Source organism: Nelumbo lutea, chromosome 3 (genome assembly GCF_056320005.1).
Source record: "Nelumbo lutea isolate HS-2025 chromosome 3, American lotus-T2T, whole genome shotgun sequence".
Classification (NCBI taxonomy): Eukaryota; Viridiplantae; Streptophyta; class Magnoliopsida; order Proteales; family Nelumbonaceae; genus Nelumbo; species Nelumbo lutea.
Genome location: NC_142686.1, coordinates 20,511,420 through 20,529,083, shown reverse-complemented (window position 1 = coordinate 20,529,083; position 17,664 = coordinate 20,511,420). Strand labels below are relative to the sequence as shown.

General features: G+C 38.1%; 1 protein-coding gene across 8 annotated transcripts in view; it reads left to right on the top strand.

Annotated features, from left to right (window-relative positions):
* Positions 1 to 568: 568 nt before the first annotated feature.
* Positions 569 to 17,664, top strand: part of LOC148863446 (uncharacterized) — a 29,890-nt gene continuing 12,794 nt past the window's right edge. For 2 of the 8 annotated variants that reach the window (XM_088979477.1, XM_088979481.1), the window contains exons 1-5: positions 819 to 1,140; positions 1,777 to 2,043; positions 11,644 to 11,839; positions 14,032 to 14,202; positions 14,324 to 14,440. In XM_088979477.1, the coding sequence (XP_088835603.1) occupies positions 1,901 to 2,043; positions 11,644 to 11,839; positions 14,032 to 14,202; positions 14,324 to 14,440 (627 nt within the window). In that variant the 5' untranslated portion in view covers positions 819 to 1,140; positions 1,777 to 1,900. Of the gene's footprint in view, positions 1,141 to 1,776; positions 2,044 to 11,643; positions 11,840 to 14,031; positions 14,203 to 14,323; positions 14,441 to 17,664 lie in introns of all 8 variants that reach the window. The other 6 variants (XM_088979483.1, XM_088979482.1, XM_088979479.1 and 3 more) reach the window with 5 other exon arrangements.

Sequence of the window (17,664 nt, the reverse complement as noted above, 5' to 3'; positions counted from 1 at the left end):
CAGGGGTCAGGTTACCGGGCCAGCCCGTTCTGACAAAAAAAAAAAAAAACAAAAAACAAAAAACAGTCAAAATTATTTGAACAGTTTGAACGATTAATCGCCTGAGTCAGCGGTTTGCCGATCAAAATCAACGGTTTTGAGGAAAACCGAAACCGACCACCTGCCCAGTTCCCAGTTTTTCTGGTCCGGTCCGATTTTGAAAACCATGGCTACATGTACTAATCCAGAATTTTCCCCATAATATAAGATAGGCAGATTACCTTACAAAGAAAACTCTCTTTCTCTTAAAATCCATATCTTTTCTCCTCTATTATTTGGGGGAGCCATGAAAACCAAGATATAGTGAGACCGACATTCAAGATTGATGGTTTGGTTCAAAGAGTCACTAGGTTGTCAGCTCTAAGAGAAGAAGAGTCATCAATTTCATAGTTTTTTTTACCATATGTTGAGGAGCATCATGATTTCATTTGAATGATTTTAATTTTCATTGTTTGCTCTCCAAGAGACGAAGAGAAAACTTGGAGAAATGACGTCTTCTTTATCTTAATGAAAAGTATGGTTACTTCAGGTACTTATTTTGTAAAATAGAGATACAAAATCTTTCTTATGTGTGTTCCCCTCTCATTTTTTCTATTCCATTGAAAGTATACGCATCTTTGTTTTCCCTTTCTTCCCATGCACCCCCTACTTGGGTCTGTTACGCATAAAATGTTCCCACATCTCTACCCATGCACCCCCTACTTGAGACCAGATTCGACCCATTGACAGCCCTTAGAATGAAGGTAAATCCGCACCGAACCCGACCTGTTGACATCCTAAATGCGAGTATTTCACGAGTCAGTGTCAGTGAGTCACATTTCATTTCCGCGTCGGGTTGGGTTCGGATACGCAAGCGACGGTTGATCCGTTGAGGCTCAGGCTGATGACTTGGGGCACCATGCCAGCGCTCCTCAGCCTCCTCAGCTACCGTCTAGATTCCAAGCGAAGAATCCCGATAATCTCATGAACATTGCGGAAAAAGCCAAGCACTCCGGGTACTGGCCTTGCTTCTCAATCCGGCAGTCCACGCCGCACCACGCCATCACCCCCAAACGCAGAAACCAGATGTTCTTCTGATAATTGGGCATTTTTTGATACCAGGTTCTTCTGTTCACATTTCATTCGTATGTTTTTTTTTTTTTTTTTCATCTAATCTGATGTGCTCAATATTTTCATCTTTTCTTATTGATACCTGGGCATCTCGATGATGGGTTGTTACGGCTTCCGTTGATGGAGACTGTTCTTAATTTAATGTTTCCACCCTTTTTATATTTGGGTCATTGCTTTCCATTTCACTGTATACATAGTTCATTCATCATTTCATTGTAACGGGTTTTCTATTGTGACGATTCAATTCAAAAAGACTTGTTTTCATTTATTCGGTTGTTTGGATGATCCATATGTTACTGATGTCATCGGAACTGTGTTTCGTTCTTTATCATCATTCTTACATGGATGTTCGGTTATATTGGCCTAAGCAGACATGCTTCTTTATGGGTATTGAATTTTTCTCCATTTTCCGTTACGTGTTCCAATTTCCTGGTTTATATTGCATGTGTTAGTTTAGAAGTTTATTTACTTAAAATTCTGAACGTTTGATCTTGCTTTCGTCTTAGATTTTGGATTTAGTTAGCTATTTGGATTTGGATTTGTTTTTGTTTTTGTTATTTTGAACCGTGGGTTTTTTTTTTTTTTTTTTGTATCTCAGATACCTTGGCTTTATGTTTTTATTTACAGGTTCCTGTCTAATAATTTGCAGTCGTGCGATCCAGATGGTGAGAGTTGCCTATGTCAAGGAAAAGACTGGTCTTTATATGTGTTTTTTTCTTCAGAATGAGAGGGAGCTATATTAGATAGTGGAATGGAGTGGAAACGATCAGGCGAGTTTGAACCAGGGCCAGTTCCTCTGGCAAAAGCAGTGGACAGGTTTGGAATTGGAAAGCAAGAAGTGAACAACTCTCCCGAAGGCTTAACCAAGAGCAGGCTTGTAATCGAACAGGAGAGGTACAACTGTAAGGGGAAAATAATTACTTATTAATTTATGTTTCTAAAGTTTTCCAGTGTTTGATTGTAACACATATACAAGCTTGGAAATTGGGGTTATAAGCTGAAGTACTGAACTTTAGTCATATGTGGAGGGGGAGAGAGAGTTCTATGAAATGAAAGCTTTCTCATATTAACTGCTTTAAAGAGATAGGTTATCCACTAGGACTCTCAAAAGTAAAACTCACAACGTCATTGGAAGCTCCAAGTAAAATGACTTTTCTAAAAGAGCATAAATTATTGTGTTACTTTCACTGTAGATTTGGATGAATAATACTTTCTCTTGTGTGTTTACTACAATTGAACAGAGAAATTAATATTTCCCAAGATAATTTTTCCACCATATTTTGTGTCAAACTAAACACAACTGTTGAGAACATTTAGAATTCTGTTGTAGAAATGGATACTGCCACTCCACTCTTTTTTTTTTTTTTGAAAAGGGAAAATATATTTGCAATAACAAGAATAACAAAATTGCAAGGGTCTCCCTATACAACGAGGCTTTGGACATGTCCACATGTACTCAAGGACCATGAGAAAAAAACCTCATAGCAAAAAAAAAAAAAAGAAGAAAATTCATCTTCCCTGAAAATGTTTTTAGAGGTGATAGCTGATGCTGCTTGATTCGAGGTGTTTCTTGAACCGAGGCCGTAGTCAGATAGTCCTGCCAACTGGACGGAGACGAGGTGGAAGGACGAAGCCGTGCTCCAAGATTTGAAACCTTGAATTGAGTCAGAGGTTCGAGGATTTATTCCCCGGGTAGGTACTTTTACGCTCAAGTTAGTGAAGAGAATGGTGGGTGGTCGGGCCGAGTAGTTGAGAGAACAGTGTTGGTCCGAGCAGAGTGATAGTATGGATGTAGGGAGTCCAAAGTCCAATCCCTTACCTTGAGCGAGAGTTACCTTTTTATAGTCGAAGATCCGTGTCCTAGTCGGATTAGGCTTTCGGGGTTGTCGGGATGAGGTTGTCCACCGAGGTCTTTGGGATAAGACCTTATCCTTGGCAGAGCTGTCGTTCTTATCCGTACGACACTCTCCTACCTTAGGCATGCTTATCTAATGACGTGGTGCCGATGTGGCTGAAGTGATAAGGCGGCCACAGAGGTGACACATGGCACTCGAAGGCAGCTCAACCATAACCCAAACAATAGCCATTTCCTTAGCGCCTCGATATGCAATTAACCACTCCTCCAGATTGCGTTTTTGCTCAAAAATCCTTGAGTTTCTTTCCAACAAAAGGGATTGCAGATCAAAGGCATTTCCCTTTCTCACCCATACTGGCAACCTTCCATCCATGTAGGAGGACCTGAACAGAGGCTGGCAGGCACTCTTGATAAGAGATAGCCCTATAAAAGTATATCCATACCTTGTAAGTGAATCTGCTATGAATAAATAGATGACTGGGAGTTTCTTCCTCCACCATAACAGGGGACAAAGGGTACCTGGTAAGTTTATTCCCATGCTTAACAACCTTTGTTGGTTAGGCAGGCCACAACCCAGGTGAAAAACTTGATCTTTGAGGGGGCAGCAGGCTTCCAAATGGCTTTACTAGGAGAAGATGAAACAGCAGTTGTTCCTATTTCATGATAGCATGGTTTGCTGAGAAAAGGCCAGATTTAGACCATTTCCAGCATTTATAGCTCGTAGGTTAACTCTTTGAGACTGAAGTAAATACAATAGATCTGCTAGCTGAGAGTCCGAGACAACTCCCAATCATTAAAGTTTCTCCTAAAGGCTGGTGTCCAGGCTATAGTCTCCAGACTCTCCACTTCCACCAAATAGGAACCTGCCATCGAAGCATTTCTGTCACTTGTCATCAAGAAAAGGGCAGCGGCCAATTCACATAATGGCCTTTCTCCACACTGTGTCCTTCCAAAATTTCAGCCTATCCCCATCTCCGGTATTGTATTTAACTCCTTTCATGATGCAAGGAAATGCTTTATAGATTCCTCTCAAATACACTGTATCCGTATTCCATAGGGCTGATTAGAGTCAGATGCTTCCCAGCCATTCTCATGAAAGCAATACTTAGCTATATCTTCAAAAAAAAAAAAAAAATGAAAGAACTACTTAGCTACGATTAATCTTATCCAGAGCTCATTTGGTTCCCAATTGAAGTGCAAGAACCACATTCCAAATGGTGCCAAATTGAACCTTATCACCTTTTGATGCCCAACCCACCGGCACCCTGAGATGTACTTAGATTTAATTGATTATGATCAGCTTTCCTAGTAGGATAAGTTTTATCCTATCTTATCTAGGATTAGTTTTATTTTAATCTTATCTTTTATTGCCATGTAAGCATTAAAGTTCTTTTACAATTAGGAAACTATGTATATAAATTAAGGAGTGGGGCGGCTGTTTAACACACATCAACCACTCTCTCTTTTCTCAAAACCTCTCTACAAGTTCTCCTTCTTCATCTCTCTACTTCTCTTCTCCTCTCCTTTTATCTTTTCCTTTTCTTTTCTGTTCGAAACCCAAGGCTGATTGTAGTCTTATATGACTACTTGGTATCAGAGCACTCGATCTAGGAAATCTCATGTGGAATTAATTCAGCCGACCACATGAGAATTAATTAGGGCTGGAAGCTTAGAAAAGTTTTTTTTGGCTGATTCTTGGAGGTTACAAGGAGTCTTCAGCAACTGTCCGTGGATTGGAGGATGCTCCTTGTAATCAGGAAGAATCAGAAAAGAATTGGTGATCAAGATTAGGTCTTTGGTCAAGATTGGAGGTGTTGATCAGTTTGTTTCTGATCAAGACTGAAGTTTTTTAAAGAGGATTCTCTCAGGATCAGTTTGTTTTCAGAATTTTCCTGAGGTTGATCAGAATCAAGGTCAGTTTTTTGGAGCAAGACTAACGGTGACGATCAGAATTTCCAGAAGATTTTTTGGATCAAGATCAGTTCTTCTTCTGAAACTTTTGGGTAAGATTTCATCCTTTTTTGAGGTCGGCAGCAAGGATAGCTTAATCTGAGAGGTACGCCTATATATATACTCTTTTTTGATTTGGGGTTTTAAGAGAAATTCCTGAAATCCAGGACTGTTAGTATGTCCGGATAAGAGTTAGACTTGACTTTTGTGATTTAAGCTTGGTTGATATCAGATTTCTGTTCTCTGTTCTCTGTATTCAAAGACCCAGTACTGCTGAATCTGATTTCTGCTTCTAGATTTACTGTTATTAGTTTCATACCCAGTAGGCTGATTGTTATAGTAATTAGAAGGTGGTTTTGATGAACTCCTAACCAAGAATGGAGTTTAGGAGCCAGGGGGAGGGTGTTTTTGGTTCAAGTAACATGACTGAGAACACTTTCCAGATTACAACTGTTAAGTTTGATGGATCAAACTATTTAAAATGGGCCCAATCAGCTATGATGGCCATTGGGGTTAGAGGAAAACTGAACTATTTGTTGGGAGATATGAAGGCACCAACTAAGGAGGATCCCACTTATGCTAAGTGGATTCAAGAGAATTATTTGGTGATGACATGGCTGTGCAACTCTATGAAGCCACAATCAGCCGAAACTACTTATGGGCAAAAACAACTAAGGAAATATGGGATGTTGTCAAAAAAAAACCTACTCTCAGCCCCTTAATGTTGCTAGGGCTTATGAGCTGAAACGTGAGGTTAAAATCTCAAGCAAGGAGAGAAACAAGTCTTTATTTATTTTTCCACCTTGAAATCCTTGTGGCATGAAATTGACCACCTTGAAACAATTGAATGGGAGAGTCATAAGGATGCACAAACTTACAGAAAGCATGTTGAAACTAATAGAGTGTTTGAGTTCTTGGCTGGTCTAAATTCTGAATATGATATTGTGAGACAACAGTTGTTGACAAGAGACAATGTAATTTTATCCCAGGCCTATTCTCTAGTGCACAGTGAAGAGACTAGGAGAAAAGTTATGCTATAGTAACAGCCTTTCGAATCAGCCCTGGTAGCAGTTAAGCCCAAATCTGGGGGTGATAAAGAAAGGGATATGAAGAAGGAAGCTAAGAAGGACCTAGTATGTGAGCACTGCAAGAAATCTAAACATACTAAAGACACTTGTTGGAAGTTGCATCCACATCTAGTTCCATCAAAACTCAGAAACAAAAAGGGGAATGCCAATATGGCTGTCAACACTGATAGTGCAGCCTCAACGGCCTCAAGAGGCACTCCTCTAGACACCCTAGCTGCTGTCCGAGCTACTCTAACACAATTGGAAAGTGAAGTTAGTAACTTAGTCTCGTCTCCTCCGCCACCATCAGCTCCTTCAACCTCATCCTTTGCTCAAGCAGATAATCGGGCCTCAACTTATCATGCTTCAGCTCCAGGTAATACAAAATATTATTGGATAATAGATTTAGGAGCATCTGACCATATGACTTGGATAATAGATCCAGATCCCGATACCATAGTAGCCCCATTTCCTTCTGCAGATCCAGATCCAGGTACCATAGTAGCCTAGTTCCTTCTGTAGATCAAGATCCAAGTACCACAGATACTACAGATGAGAGACATCCAACCATGGAGCCTTCACCTTCATTCAGTGACCTTGGTCTCCCCATAGCAGTCCTTAAAGGCAAATGTCGTTACACCACAACTCACTGCATTTCTCAGTTCCTATCCTATGATCATTTGTCTCCCTCCTACAAGTCTTTTCTCGCATTTATTGCTGATATTCCCATTCTCAGAACAATACAAGAAGCATTGGAAGTACCAGATTGGAAAGATGCAATAAAAGTAGAAATGGATGCCTTCATTAGAAAAAAATACTTGGGAGATAGTTGATTAACCTAAAGGAAAGAAACCGATTGGATGTGGATGGGTATTCACTGTGAAACATAATGCTCATGGTTCTGTTGAAATGTATAAGGTCTAATTAGTTGCAAAAGGATTTACTTGGACATATGGTATTGACTACTTAGAAACTTTTGCACTAGTAGCAAAGATAATCAATATCAGAGTACTATTATCTCTTCCAGCTAGTTACTCTTGGCCATTATATCATATGGATGTTAAAAACGCCTTTCTCAATGGAGATTGCCTCCAGGATTTTATGGTACGAGACAGGAAAGGTTTGTCGGTTGAACAAAGCTCTATATGGACTAAAATAGTCCCCAGAGCATGGTTTGACAGATTCAGACGAGCCCTTGATAGGTTCGGATATGTGCAGGCTCAGTTAGACCACACCTTGTTTATTAAGAGAGTGGGTTCCTCCGTAACCTTGCTTGCCGTATATGTGGACGGCATTGTAGTAACCGGGAGCGATAGTAGTGAAAGAGTCTCTTAAGCAATTCTTTCATCAAGAGTTTGAGGTAAAAGATCTGGGGGAACTACGATATTTCTTGGGCATTGAGGTAGCTAGATCCAAGCATGGGATCTTTGTCTCTCAACGAAAGTATGTTCTTGATATGCTAGAAGAAATAGGAAAGTTGGGAGTTAAGCTTGCGAAAACACCTATTGAACAGAACCACATGATTAGTGCAGAGGGTGGAGAGCCTATTGAAGATAAAGCTATGTTTCAACGGTTAGTTGGGAAGCTTCTCTATCTTTGCCTCACAAGACTTGACATCAGTTATGTAGTCAGTGTAGTTAGTCAGTATATGCACTCTCCTAGAACTACTCACCTCCTTACGGTTGAAAGGATATTAGCATATTTGAAGAGGTCCCCAGGCAGAGGCATTTTGTTCAAGAAAAATGACCACATGAAGATAGAAGTCTACACAGATGCTGATTGAGCTGGGTGTGTTGATGATTGAAGATCTACCTCTGGATTTTGTGCCTTTGTAGGAGGTAATCTGGTCTCCTAGAAGAGTAAGAAACAAAGTGTTGTTTCCCGTTCAAATGCTGAAGCTGAATATAGGTCCATGGCAAATGGTGTGACTGAGATCATTACTTGAGGAATTGGGTATTGTTTATGAGAAGCCCCTAATGTTGTACTGTGATAATCAGGTTGCCATCAATATAGCCCATAATCCAGTACAACACGACAGAACTAAGCATATCGAAGTGGACTGGCATTTTATCAGAGAAAGGGTTACATCTCAAGAAGTATGCCTTCCCTACATCACCTCCGACATGCAGCTTGCAGACCTTCTCACCAAGGCTGTGCCAAGAAAGAAGTTAGAAGAAGATCTATGCAAGTTGGGAATGACAAATATCTACTACCCAACTTGAGGGGGAGTGTAGGAAACTGTGGACCCCACATTAAGAGTATTCATGTGGTACCTTGAGAGGTACTTAGATTTAATTGATTAGGATCAGCTTTCCTAGTAGGATAAGTTTTATCCTATCTTATCTAGGATTAGTTTTATTTTAATCTTATCTTTTATTGCCATGTAAGCATTAAAATTCTTTTACAATTAGGAAACTATGTATATAAATTAAGGAGTGGGGCGGCTGTTTAACACACACCAACCACTCTCTCTTTTTCAAAACCTCTCTATAAGTTCTTCTTCTCCATCTCTCTACTTCTCTTCTCCTCTCCTCTTATCTTTTCCTTTTCTTTTCTGTTTGAAACCCAAGGCTGATTGTAGTCTTATACGACTACTTTAGCCAATGACCTGCAAATCTGCTCCCAGATCACCAAATGGTTCTCAAAAGAATCCTTCCATCCTACCCATAAATAAGAAGGCCCCAATGGATTTCTCAATTTTCTCTGCCACCTCCAGAGGAATGGGGAAGAGGGACATGAAATAAACAAGGATGCTAGCCAATACACTCTTAATTTGGATCAGTTTGTCCCCTTGGTAAGAATTTTGCTTTCCAGCTTGCAAGCTTTCTGTCAACATTATCCAAAACTGGGCTTCCAAGTGCTTTTAGAAATACACTTGGCTTGTAGAGTCAGCCACAAATACTTCGTAGGAAGTGAGCCAACCCTGCATCAAAGAGCCACAGCTAGTTCAGACAAGTTTTCAATCTCTTCCACAGCTACCATCTCACTCTTAGCTAGATTAATCTTCAAGCCTGATACCACTTCAAACCACCCTAGTAAGTAACAACAAAGTACTTATTAATATATATATATATATATATATATATATATATATATATATATATATATATTTTGAAGATAACCATAAAATTTATTGAAACAAAAAGAAGATTACAAGGAATGTGATAAGCAATCACCTGAAAGAAAGACAAACCCAAACAAAACCCGATGAGAACAAAACAAACCCGCATCAGCCATCAAACTAAAAGATCCAACTAAATGAAAGCCCCTCACCCATAACAATCCAAGACAGCAAAAAAGGCGAAAAGCCAGAAAATACAATAGCCCGAAGCCCAACAAAAACCCAAGCAATACACCCAAACCCCAACTTTCCACTTCAAGCATCTTTCTCAGCTTTTTGAGTACAGTTATGCTGTCGTTTTTTGACTGAATAAGATGTACAAAGCCAAGCTTCCCATGGGGAGGTAGTTTCCCACTAGTAAATATTTTAAATTATGCACATGCTTCACTTTGGTATCACAAAAGAATAATGGGTCATTAGCAAATTGGTGCAAATCAATGCTCAACCCACTCCTCCCCACATTAAAGCCTTCTATTACAACTTTTTTTTTTTTTTGAAAAGGTAAGATAAATTTTTTAGAACAAACTCATAAAATCCTTCTATACAGCTTCCTTCTACAGCTCTAGAAGTCATCCTGCTCAGATCTTCCATAACAATGAGAAAGAGCAGAGGTGATAGAGGATCTCCCTGCTTCAATCCTCTAAAGCTCTTGAAATTGCCTTGGATGGATTACTGATAGAAAATGTAGCCATAGTGACACACACCTTCATCCTTTCCCACTTTAGCATCTCACTATTTCCCTCTCCCTGTCAATGCCTATTGTTCTATCATAGGTAAGATAGAAAATTTATTCTAAAAGGACAAAGCTAAGGAATAAGAGGTCATCTGTACAGTTTTTGCACATGGTCCTCTGAGAAGAGCATCTCTTTGTGACCATCGAAAAAAGAAAAAAAGAAGCACATCACTTTGCAATCATATCCACCACATCAGTTATCTGACTTAGATGTTATTAAGATATGAAGAGAAGTGGGAAGCAAGAAGAGCCAAACCCAACGGGTCCAGAAAACACCATCAGAATGGTACCATCCTGATTTCTAAATACACTTCCAATCCTTGATGTTCCAGGATTTCCCAACTGCAACCATCCAAGTGTATTTTTATTTGTTTTGTGGGGGAGCAGCAAGGGGCTGGTTCCATTATAATTTTGTATGAATTTGTACATAAGTCTTGTATGGTATTTTCTGTGTTGAAACAAAATTTCTGTTATTGATAAAAAAGAGTGAAGCAAGAAGTGTAAAATTTCCATGATTCCTCAAGAAAGTAGAGACTAGACCAACATGAGCCTCATATCATAAAGAGCCTGACATACACTGTAAAAAACAAAATACAAAAATATGCCTCCAAATGGAAGTTCCCCATTGCATTTCACTCCTCCCCACCTTTCCTTTTGGCAAGGCCATTCAATAATGAATTGCCTGATCTTGTAAATCATCTAAACGAGATGTTTGTTCTGGATGCTAATTATTGATTCTCTCTGATATAGTGGCATTGTGAACAGGGGCCTTCAGATCCATCTGCCATCTAGTGAAAAGTTAAATGTGAATCACCCTCTAAATCAACTTAGTGAAATTCAAAAGAATGAATCAATCTTAACCCATGTACTATAAAAGAGATACCATTGCATGCATAATCACATTTCACCTATTCCTTTTGTCCTCTAAGTTATTCAAGGGGAATCTCTTAGAATTTTTTATTACCATGTAGAAATTCTTGAATCTTGGATTTATATCTGCCTTTTTGAATACACATATAATACTGTACTTTCAGCCCTCTTGTACTGGTGAGAAGCCACATGTATTTACATGGTGAGATCATATTTCTTTGCCACTCCTACTTGTGAAAGTATAAGTTTGTGTATGCCATCCTTAAATATTCTACTTATTTGTTTTTTAACATTCCTTGAATATTCCATTAATATATTTCATTGAAGTTCAGCAATTTGGGTGGAAAAGGCAAACAAACTGTATTTGGAAGTTTGAGAGTTTCTTTTCTCCTTTGAATCTCACATCTCTTCACTGTAATTGTTAAAACTATTTTTTTTTTCTCCACAATCTTCTTTTTCCCTGTCTATTTGTTCCTTTTGCAGTATTATGTTCTTCCTAGTTGGAAGTTCTTTTCATGTCCTTTTTCTATTTGGAACTTGTATTATATTGCATATATTTTCAATGTTACTCTTTAATGTGTACAATAAGTGGATTGTTTCATGTTTTTTTTTTTGCAATTGCTCTGTTGTAATATTTTTTTCATTTAATATACTAGCAGAATGGCATGTGCATTGCACATGCATTGGTTAAGTGGAAGAATTATAGATCTAAATGGTGGAGGTTGCATTGAGGTTAGGCTGCTTGCTAAGGGCAGGTTTTGTCATTATATAGCAAACATTTTGTGAACCAATTTATATGATACTTCAAGGGATAATTACTTCAGGAACACTACTTTGTTTCATCGCATCTATTACTTTTACTCCTTGTTGATATGGTATGAATGCCGATCTTCTTCAGGGAGGAAAGAAGGGTTAGGAAGTGGAGGAAAATGGTCGGGGTTGGTGGAAGTGACTGGAAACATTATGTTAGACGAAAACCTCATGTAGTCAAAAGGCGCATCAGAAAGGGGATTCCTGATTGTTTAAGGGGCCTTGTTTGGCAGTTGATCTCTGGAAGTCGGGACCTCCTATTAATGAATCCTGGGGTTTATGAGGTGCTAATTCTTCTTATTTGAATTCATAATTTGTTAATAAGATTTACTTGTTAAGTTGTACTTTTGTCTTGTAACATGTCATATGAATTCATTGTTTGCATGTAAGCTATGCCTATAATATACTTTACATTGGTTTCTGATTTATGCTTCCTAGTAAAAGGCTTATGTTTTCAAGATATCTAGGGTCCTTTGTATAAATTGCTTTTTCAAAAAAAAAAAAAGGGGATCATTTCTGATATTAAGGTTGCTTAAACTTCCAAAAAAACCTATAAACTTTTGGGATCTAAGCAAGTTATGTATGTAACCTAAGCTAGGAATGTTTTTGATGGGAATGTTGGATTGGCCGTGCTGCCAAGTTTAGGTTTATGAGTGGAACTCTTTACACCATATGTTTTATTTTGTTTAGGATGCCTATTACTCTGAATAGTGTCTTGCATGAAATGTTGATATAAACCCTGGCTCCTCTTACTTGTCTAATGGTGTAAACTATGCAGCTATGCACTGTACAATTTTACAGCAAGACTATTACAAGTTTTATGAATCTTATTTAGTTTGTCTATACAGAGCTCTCATACTTTTCACCTGGAGCCTCCTATCTGTTGGAGTTGAATTAAATGAATTTCCATATCTTTGCTTTTGAGAGAAGGCAATGAATATATATAAAAAATCAGATGAACAATTCAGAGGATATACAATGATGCACAGAATACAGATAGAAAGGTATACCTACTACAAGAACTACATGTGTGTGGGAATGGAGCTGTCACTATACAAAAATGTCCTCCTTATCCCAGAATGTGCACAGTTCATCTGAATCTGAATTTATCTCCCTGGAACTGTATCTTATCTAATCTGAGAATGTTAGTGAATATCTCAGTGTCTCATTTAGGAAGTGAGCTTATTGCTATGGCTTGCTTCCCACTCTTTTTGCTATTTTGAGGAAAAAATTATTAGGCTAGAAGGCTGATAAAAAAGGCTAGAAGATTCTGTTCATCTTTTTTTTTTTCTTTTTCTGCCTTTTCTTCTCTTTGGAATTGTCTTCATGGATCTAGTTCTGGTTCTTTGGAGTTCTTCCTCTTCAATATTCATGTCTAGATTCCTGCTTTATTTAGACCAATCATACTTGCTTGGTTTCTCCTTTCATAGGGGCTATTGCTTGGCGTAATGGTAAAATCTTGGGCTGCCAAGTGTGGAAATTTGGGTTCAAGTTTGAGAGTAGCCACTTTATGCAAAAAAAAAAAGCCAAAGGTTAGGTCTGTATTCAATCTACCCCTCCCAAGACCTCTCAGAAAGCTGAGACCAACATTGGGTAATTGTCTTTTTTATACTTTCTCCTTTCGTCCTCAATTTTCCTGTACCACCAACCTTCTTAACCTCCCCGTTTTTTCAGTGACACAATCAACACAGATTTGTTCATATAACGAAAATGGGAAAGCTCCCATGAATCAATGAAGGAGACTGCAGAAGATAAATGCAACAGATAAAATCTGAGAAGCCAATCCCAGAAACTTGCACAAGAGTGTTGACATTGCATGTTAGTTTCTCCATGGTACAAGTTAAGTACACTTTTCAAGTCATTGAAACCTTCCTTTCTACTGTAAGTACTACTTCTGAAGTGAGAAAGTAAGGTTCCTTCATTGTGTGAGATTGTAATAGGGTGGTTTAAACATCTTCTGCCTCTTGGAAAGCACCTTCAGAGGTGGTCTGAAAGAAATGGAACAACTATTAAAAGGTTTATGCCTTAAAATACCCCCAAACCTTTAATTTGATTTGTTCAGTAGTGCTGCAGGCTAGGGTTCCTGCTTCACCTGCTTTAGACCTCTAATGCACCTTATCATAGACTAATTTCTTGTTAATTCCATTTAATGTGGCAAGGGGGATTCTTCATAGAATTCTGATCTGGCTATTTTGCTTTTTTCCATTTTACCAGAACTAGATCCTCATTTCTTTGAGAAAAACACTTTCTTTCATTCTTCACTCTGGTGGACTTTCCTGTTGTGTGAGTCTGAGCTGGTAAATGAACTATGTTAGAAGACTAGGCAAGTCAGACTTGGAAACCAGATCTTCTGCCTTTGTTATATATGATTCTTCAATGGGTTGATGGCTAATATTCTTGTTGATACTGTTATCCTTTCTTTGCCAAATTAATCTGTTGCCTTTATTGCCCTAATCAAGTGGTGCTTCTACTGCAGCAACTGGTTATATATGAGACATCGGCCTCAGAATTGGACATAATTCGAGATATTTCTCGTACTTTTCCCTCACATGTTTTCTTTCAACAGAGACATGGACCAGGTCAGCGATCACTTTACAATGTCCTAAAGGCTTACTCTGTGTATGACAGAGATGTTGGATATGTTCAGGTTTGATTCTATTAAACCTTGTCCTAATTTCTAGACTTCCATTTAGTCCATAATATAGATTGCTTTTTAGTTTCAAGTTTGTCAAATACCCTTGATTGATATGAAACTGTTGGAAATGCAGGGAATGGGATTTTTAGCTGGACTTTTACTTCTATATATGAGTGAAGAAGATGCATTTTGGCTATTGGTTGCTTTGTTAAAGGGTGCTGTTCATGCTCCAATGGAAGGACTCTATTTGGTAACTGCACCATATAGAGAAGATTGTGATTTCATTGTCTGAATATGCTTTGTTTACTTACAAAAACTTACTGGAAAATGCTTTTTTTATGATTTCTTTCAATTCTTATGGTGGAACCATTTATAGCTTTAATTATGCTTTTAATTGCATATTATGCTTTGTAGGTTCTAGGTGGTATATGCGGTAATTCTTTTATTTTGGATGGTAATTGTTTGTCCTAAATGAATCATATATTCATTTGATCCTCAGAATTGCATTATGGCCTAGATGTTGTGTAATTGACCTAGGAGCTTCTGTACATCCTTTTCCCCATATAGAAGGTGCAATTCTGTGGGATCCTTTCTTTTACTTGGAGAATTAATAGGTATTGATTAGAGTATCTTCTGCAATAAGAAACAAATTTTGCTCTGATAAACATTCTAAATTGCTGCTATGATCTTATCTTCTCAAAGCAATATTCATTGCTTATGCATACATATGTCTACAAAACACCTGTATGATATGACTCTATAAAATTGTGTTGTTAGTTTCATTAATTTTATTGAAATATTTTGGTATTTATAACTATAAAATGCATCTATGAGTTCCCTTGTTCATTATGATGATAGTATTTTGATGGGGTCATCTAAAAATTCCCTTGGTCATTTAACTGCCCAACACTTTGGGTAAAAGGATAAACAGTTGCAAGGCCAGTTATGTTGTATGGTGTAGATTGTTGGGCAGTTAAGAAACAGTATTTTCAAAAAATGAGTGTGGCAGAAATGCAAATTCTTAGACGGATAGGTGGTAAAAATAGAAGGATATGGTTAGAAAAGAGGTCATAAGAAGGAACCTAGGAGTAGCTCCAATAGGTGATGAAATGAGAGGAAGATTGAAATGGTATGGTCACATGCATAGAAGACCATTTACAACACCTGTCAGAAAAAAAGTGATCTGTTACAAGTAGAAGGGGCTAGAAGATTTAGGGGTATACCAAAATGGACTAGGGTGGAAGTAATAAATGATTTAAGTGCCCATAATTTAGTGTTGGATATGGCCCTGAACAGAATTGAATGGCAAAACGGGACTCATGTAGCAGACCCCATATAGTTACGGCAAGGAAAGAACCTGGCAATCACCTCATAAATATTTGTGATTTGGAGCTCTTTGGATGGGTATAGCTGGATAATCTGATAATTTCTAGTGCTCAAGGAGAACCGATCAATGTGGTATGAGACAGATTTCCACTGGGTTTGCTACAAGTGTATCATTGTTAATCCTGTTCATGCCAAAATCTAAAAGAAGGCACTTCAACAACGAACAGAAATGTACATGACTTGTAAGAGATCTTTAGGCTGTCTGGTTTGAAAGAAAGGGAAACCTGTCTTTTCCCTAAATTGCCACTCCCAAAATCCATACTATTGCAATTGAGACCCAAACGTTTGCTCCCTAGTAGCCTCTTGTTTAGGTAAAGCATCAGCCATGCTATTAGTTGATCTTTTTACCCGTTGAATTTTAACATACATGTTCCTTTCCATCCATGTAAATCTTCGCAGTTCATTTTTGTTGGATAGTTGGACCTCAATGCTTTGTCACTATTTTTCAGCCAACTAATCATCAATTTTGAGTCCCCTTTAATGACTATCTTGTTAAAATTCAAGTCCTTTGCTAGCTGCACCCCTTGAATAATGGTTATGAGTTCTACCCTTGTAGAGTCTCCAACTCCAATTGGGCCCAAGAACAAAGCCTTTGCTTGGCCTTCTTCATCCCTAGGTACACCTCCCATGTCCACTGTCTATTACCTATGCAGCCCCCCCCCCCCCCCCCCCCCCCATTTCCTTGTAATGTCATCAAAAGAGAAAGATGAAAAGGCATCCAAGGATTTTATCCAATGTACTACCCGTATTGTAATGCATTCTCGATTTAAGTTTCCTTGATTCTTTCTTGCTCTTTGAAAATTCTTGCATCTTTTCTCTCAAACTGTCCAAACAACTGCTGTTCTAGTGCATGGCAAAAGACATCTAATAAGAGAAATCAGGAGCATGAGAAAGGACTTAGAGGCAAACTTCAGATGGGTGAAGAGAATAGCAAATGGGAAGGCTGACTGCTTGGCAAAACAAGGGGTGTATAGGGATCAATTATTCTGGACAGATTTGTAATAGGGGTTGTCAAGCTTGAATTTTAATTTTCTGTCTGTTCGAATACGCATTGTAATGCTTTTCCAGTAATTTAATAGTTGATTACTGATTACTGATAAAAAAAGGCTGCTCTAGTGCATCTCCACACAATTGTTCCTCTCTTCCTTGGCCATGTAAAGGTTGATGAGGAGAACAAGCTGGCCACATCCAAAGGAGGAATCCACCTATACCCAAATAAAGAGAAGAATGGTTCCCAAATTCTATGTATAATCTAAAATTGCTTATTAAGCACTGAACCTACTTTATCTTGAAAATAAAAAAAAAAGCTATTTTATCTTCTTTCATTTTAAAGACATGTCCTTGTTGCATACCTTAGCTGCAAAAACTTGAGGGGATAACCCCGAAGATGGAAAATTGCTTTGAGAAAATTAAAATATTAAATATCCAAGTTGGATGTGTTTACTAATAGACAATACAGTTGACTACAATTGACTTGAAACAAAAGACTTTTACTTGTGTTATCTGTCATAGACAACGAGAAGAAGAAAAGAGAGGATGGATTGCAGGAATTGAAAGAATATCAAGTGCATGGGGTAGCACAAACACTAGTTTAGTATTTAAAGTGTTTAAAAATTGGACATGGCACAAGTGCCTCTGCATCTCAATAACTACAGATTTACAAAAACTTGATCTTTACAACTTCAAAAGCCATGGCTAGGTTTTATGGTTGAACAAGTGATAACATAATGAATAAGATCTCTTCCCTCTTCTCCTGTTGCTAGAAGTTATCACTATTTTTGAAGAGAAATAAGGTTTATATAGGATTGGGCCTATAAAAAAGGTCAAGGAATCCAAAAAAGTTATGAAGAGAAATAAGAAGGTTTTTGTAATAGTGAGGCGGAATAGCTATGTTTTCTGTTGGCTAAGTTTGTTGGCGGTGTTTGGATGGTTTTAAGGGTTTTTTTTGGGGGGGGGGGGGTGTAAGGTGGAGATGGTTTTTTTTGGGGGGGTTGTTTCTTCTCTCAGGTGACTTCTGGTCATCTTTCTCTTTTTTCTTTTTTCCTTTAATAAATTTTATTTTATTACCAAAAAAGTTATCGCATTTAC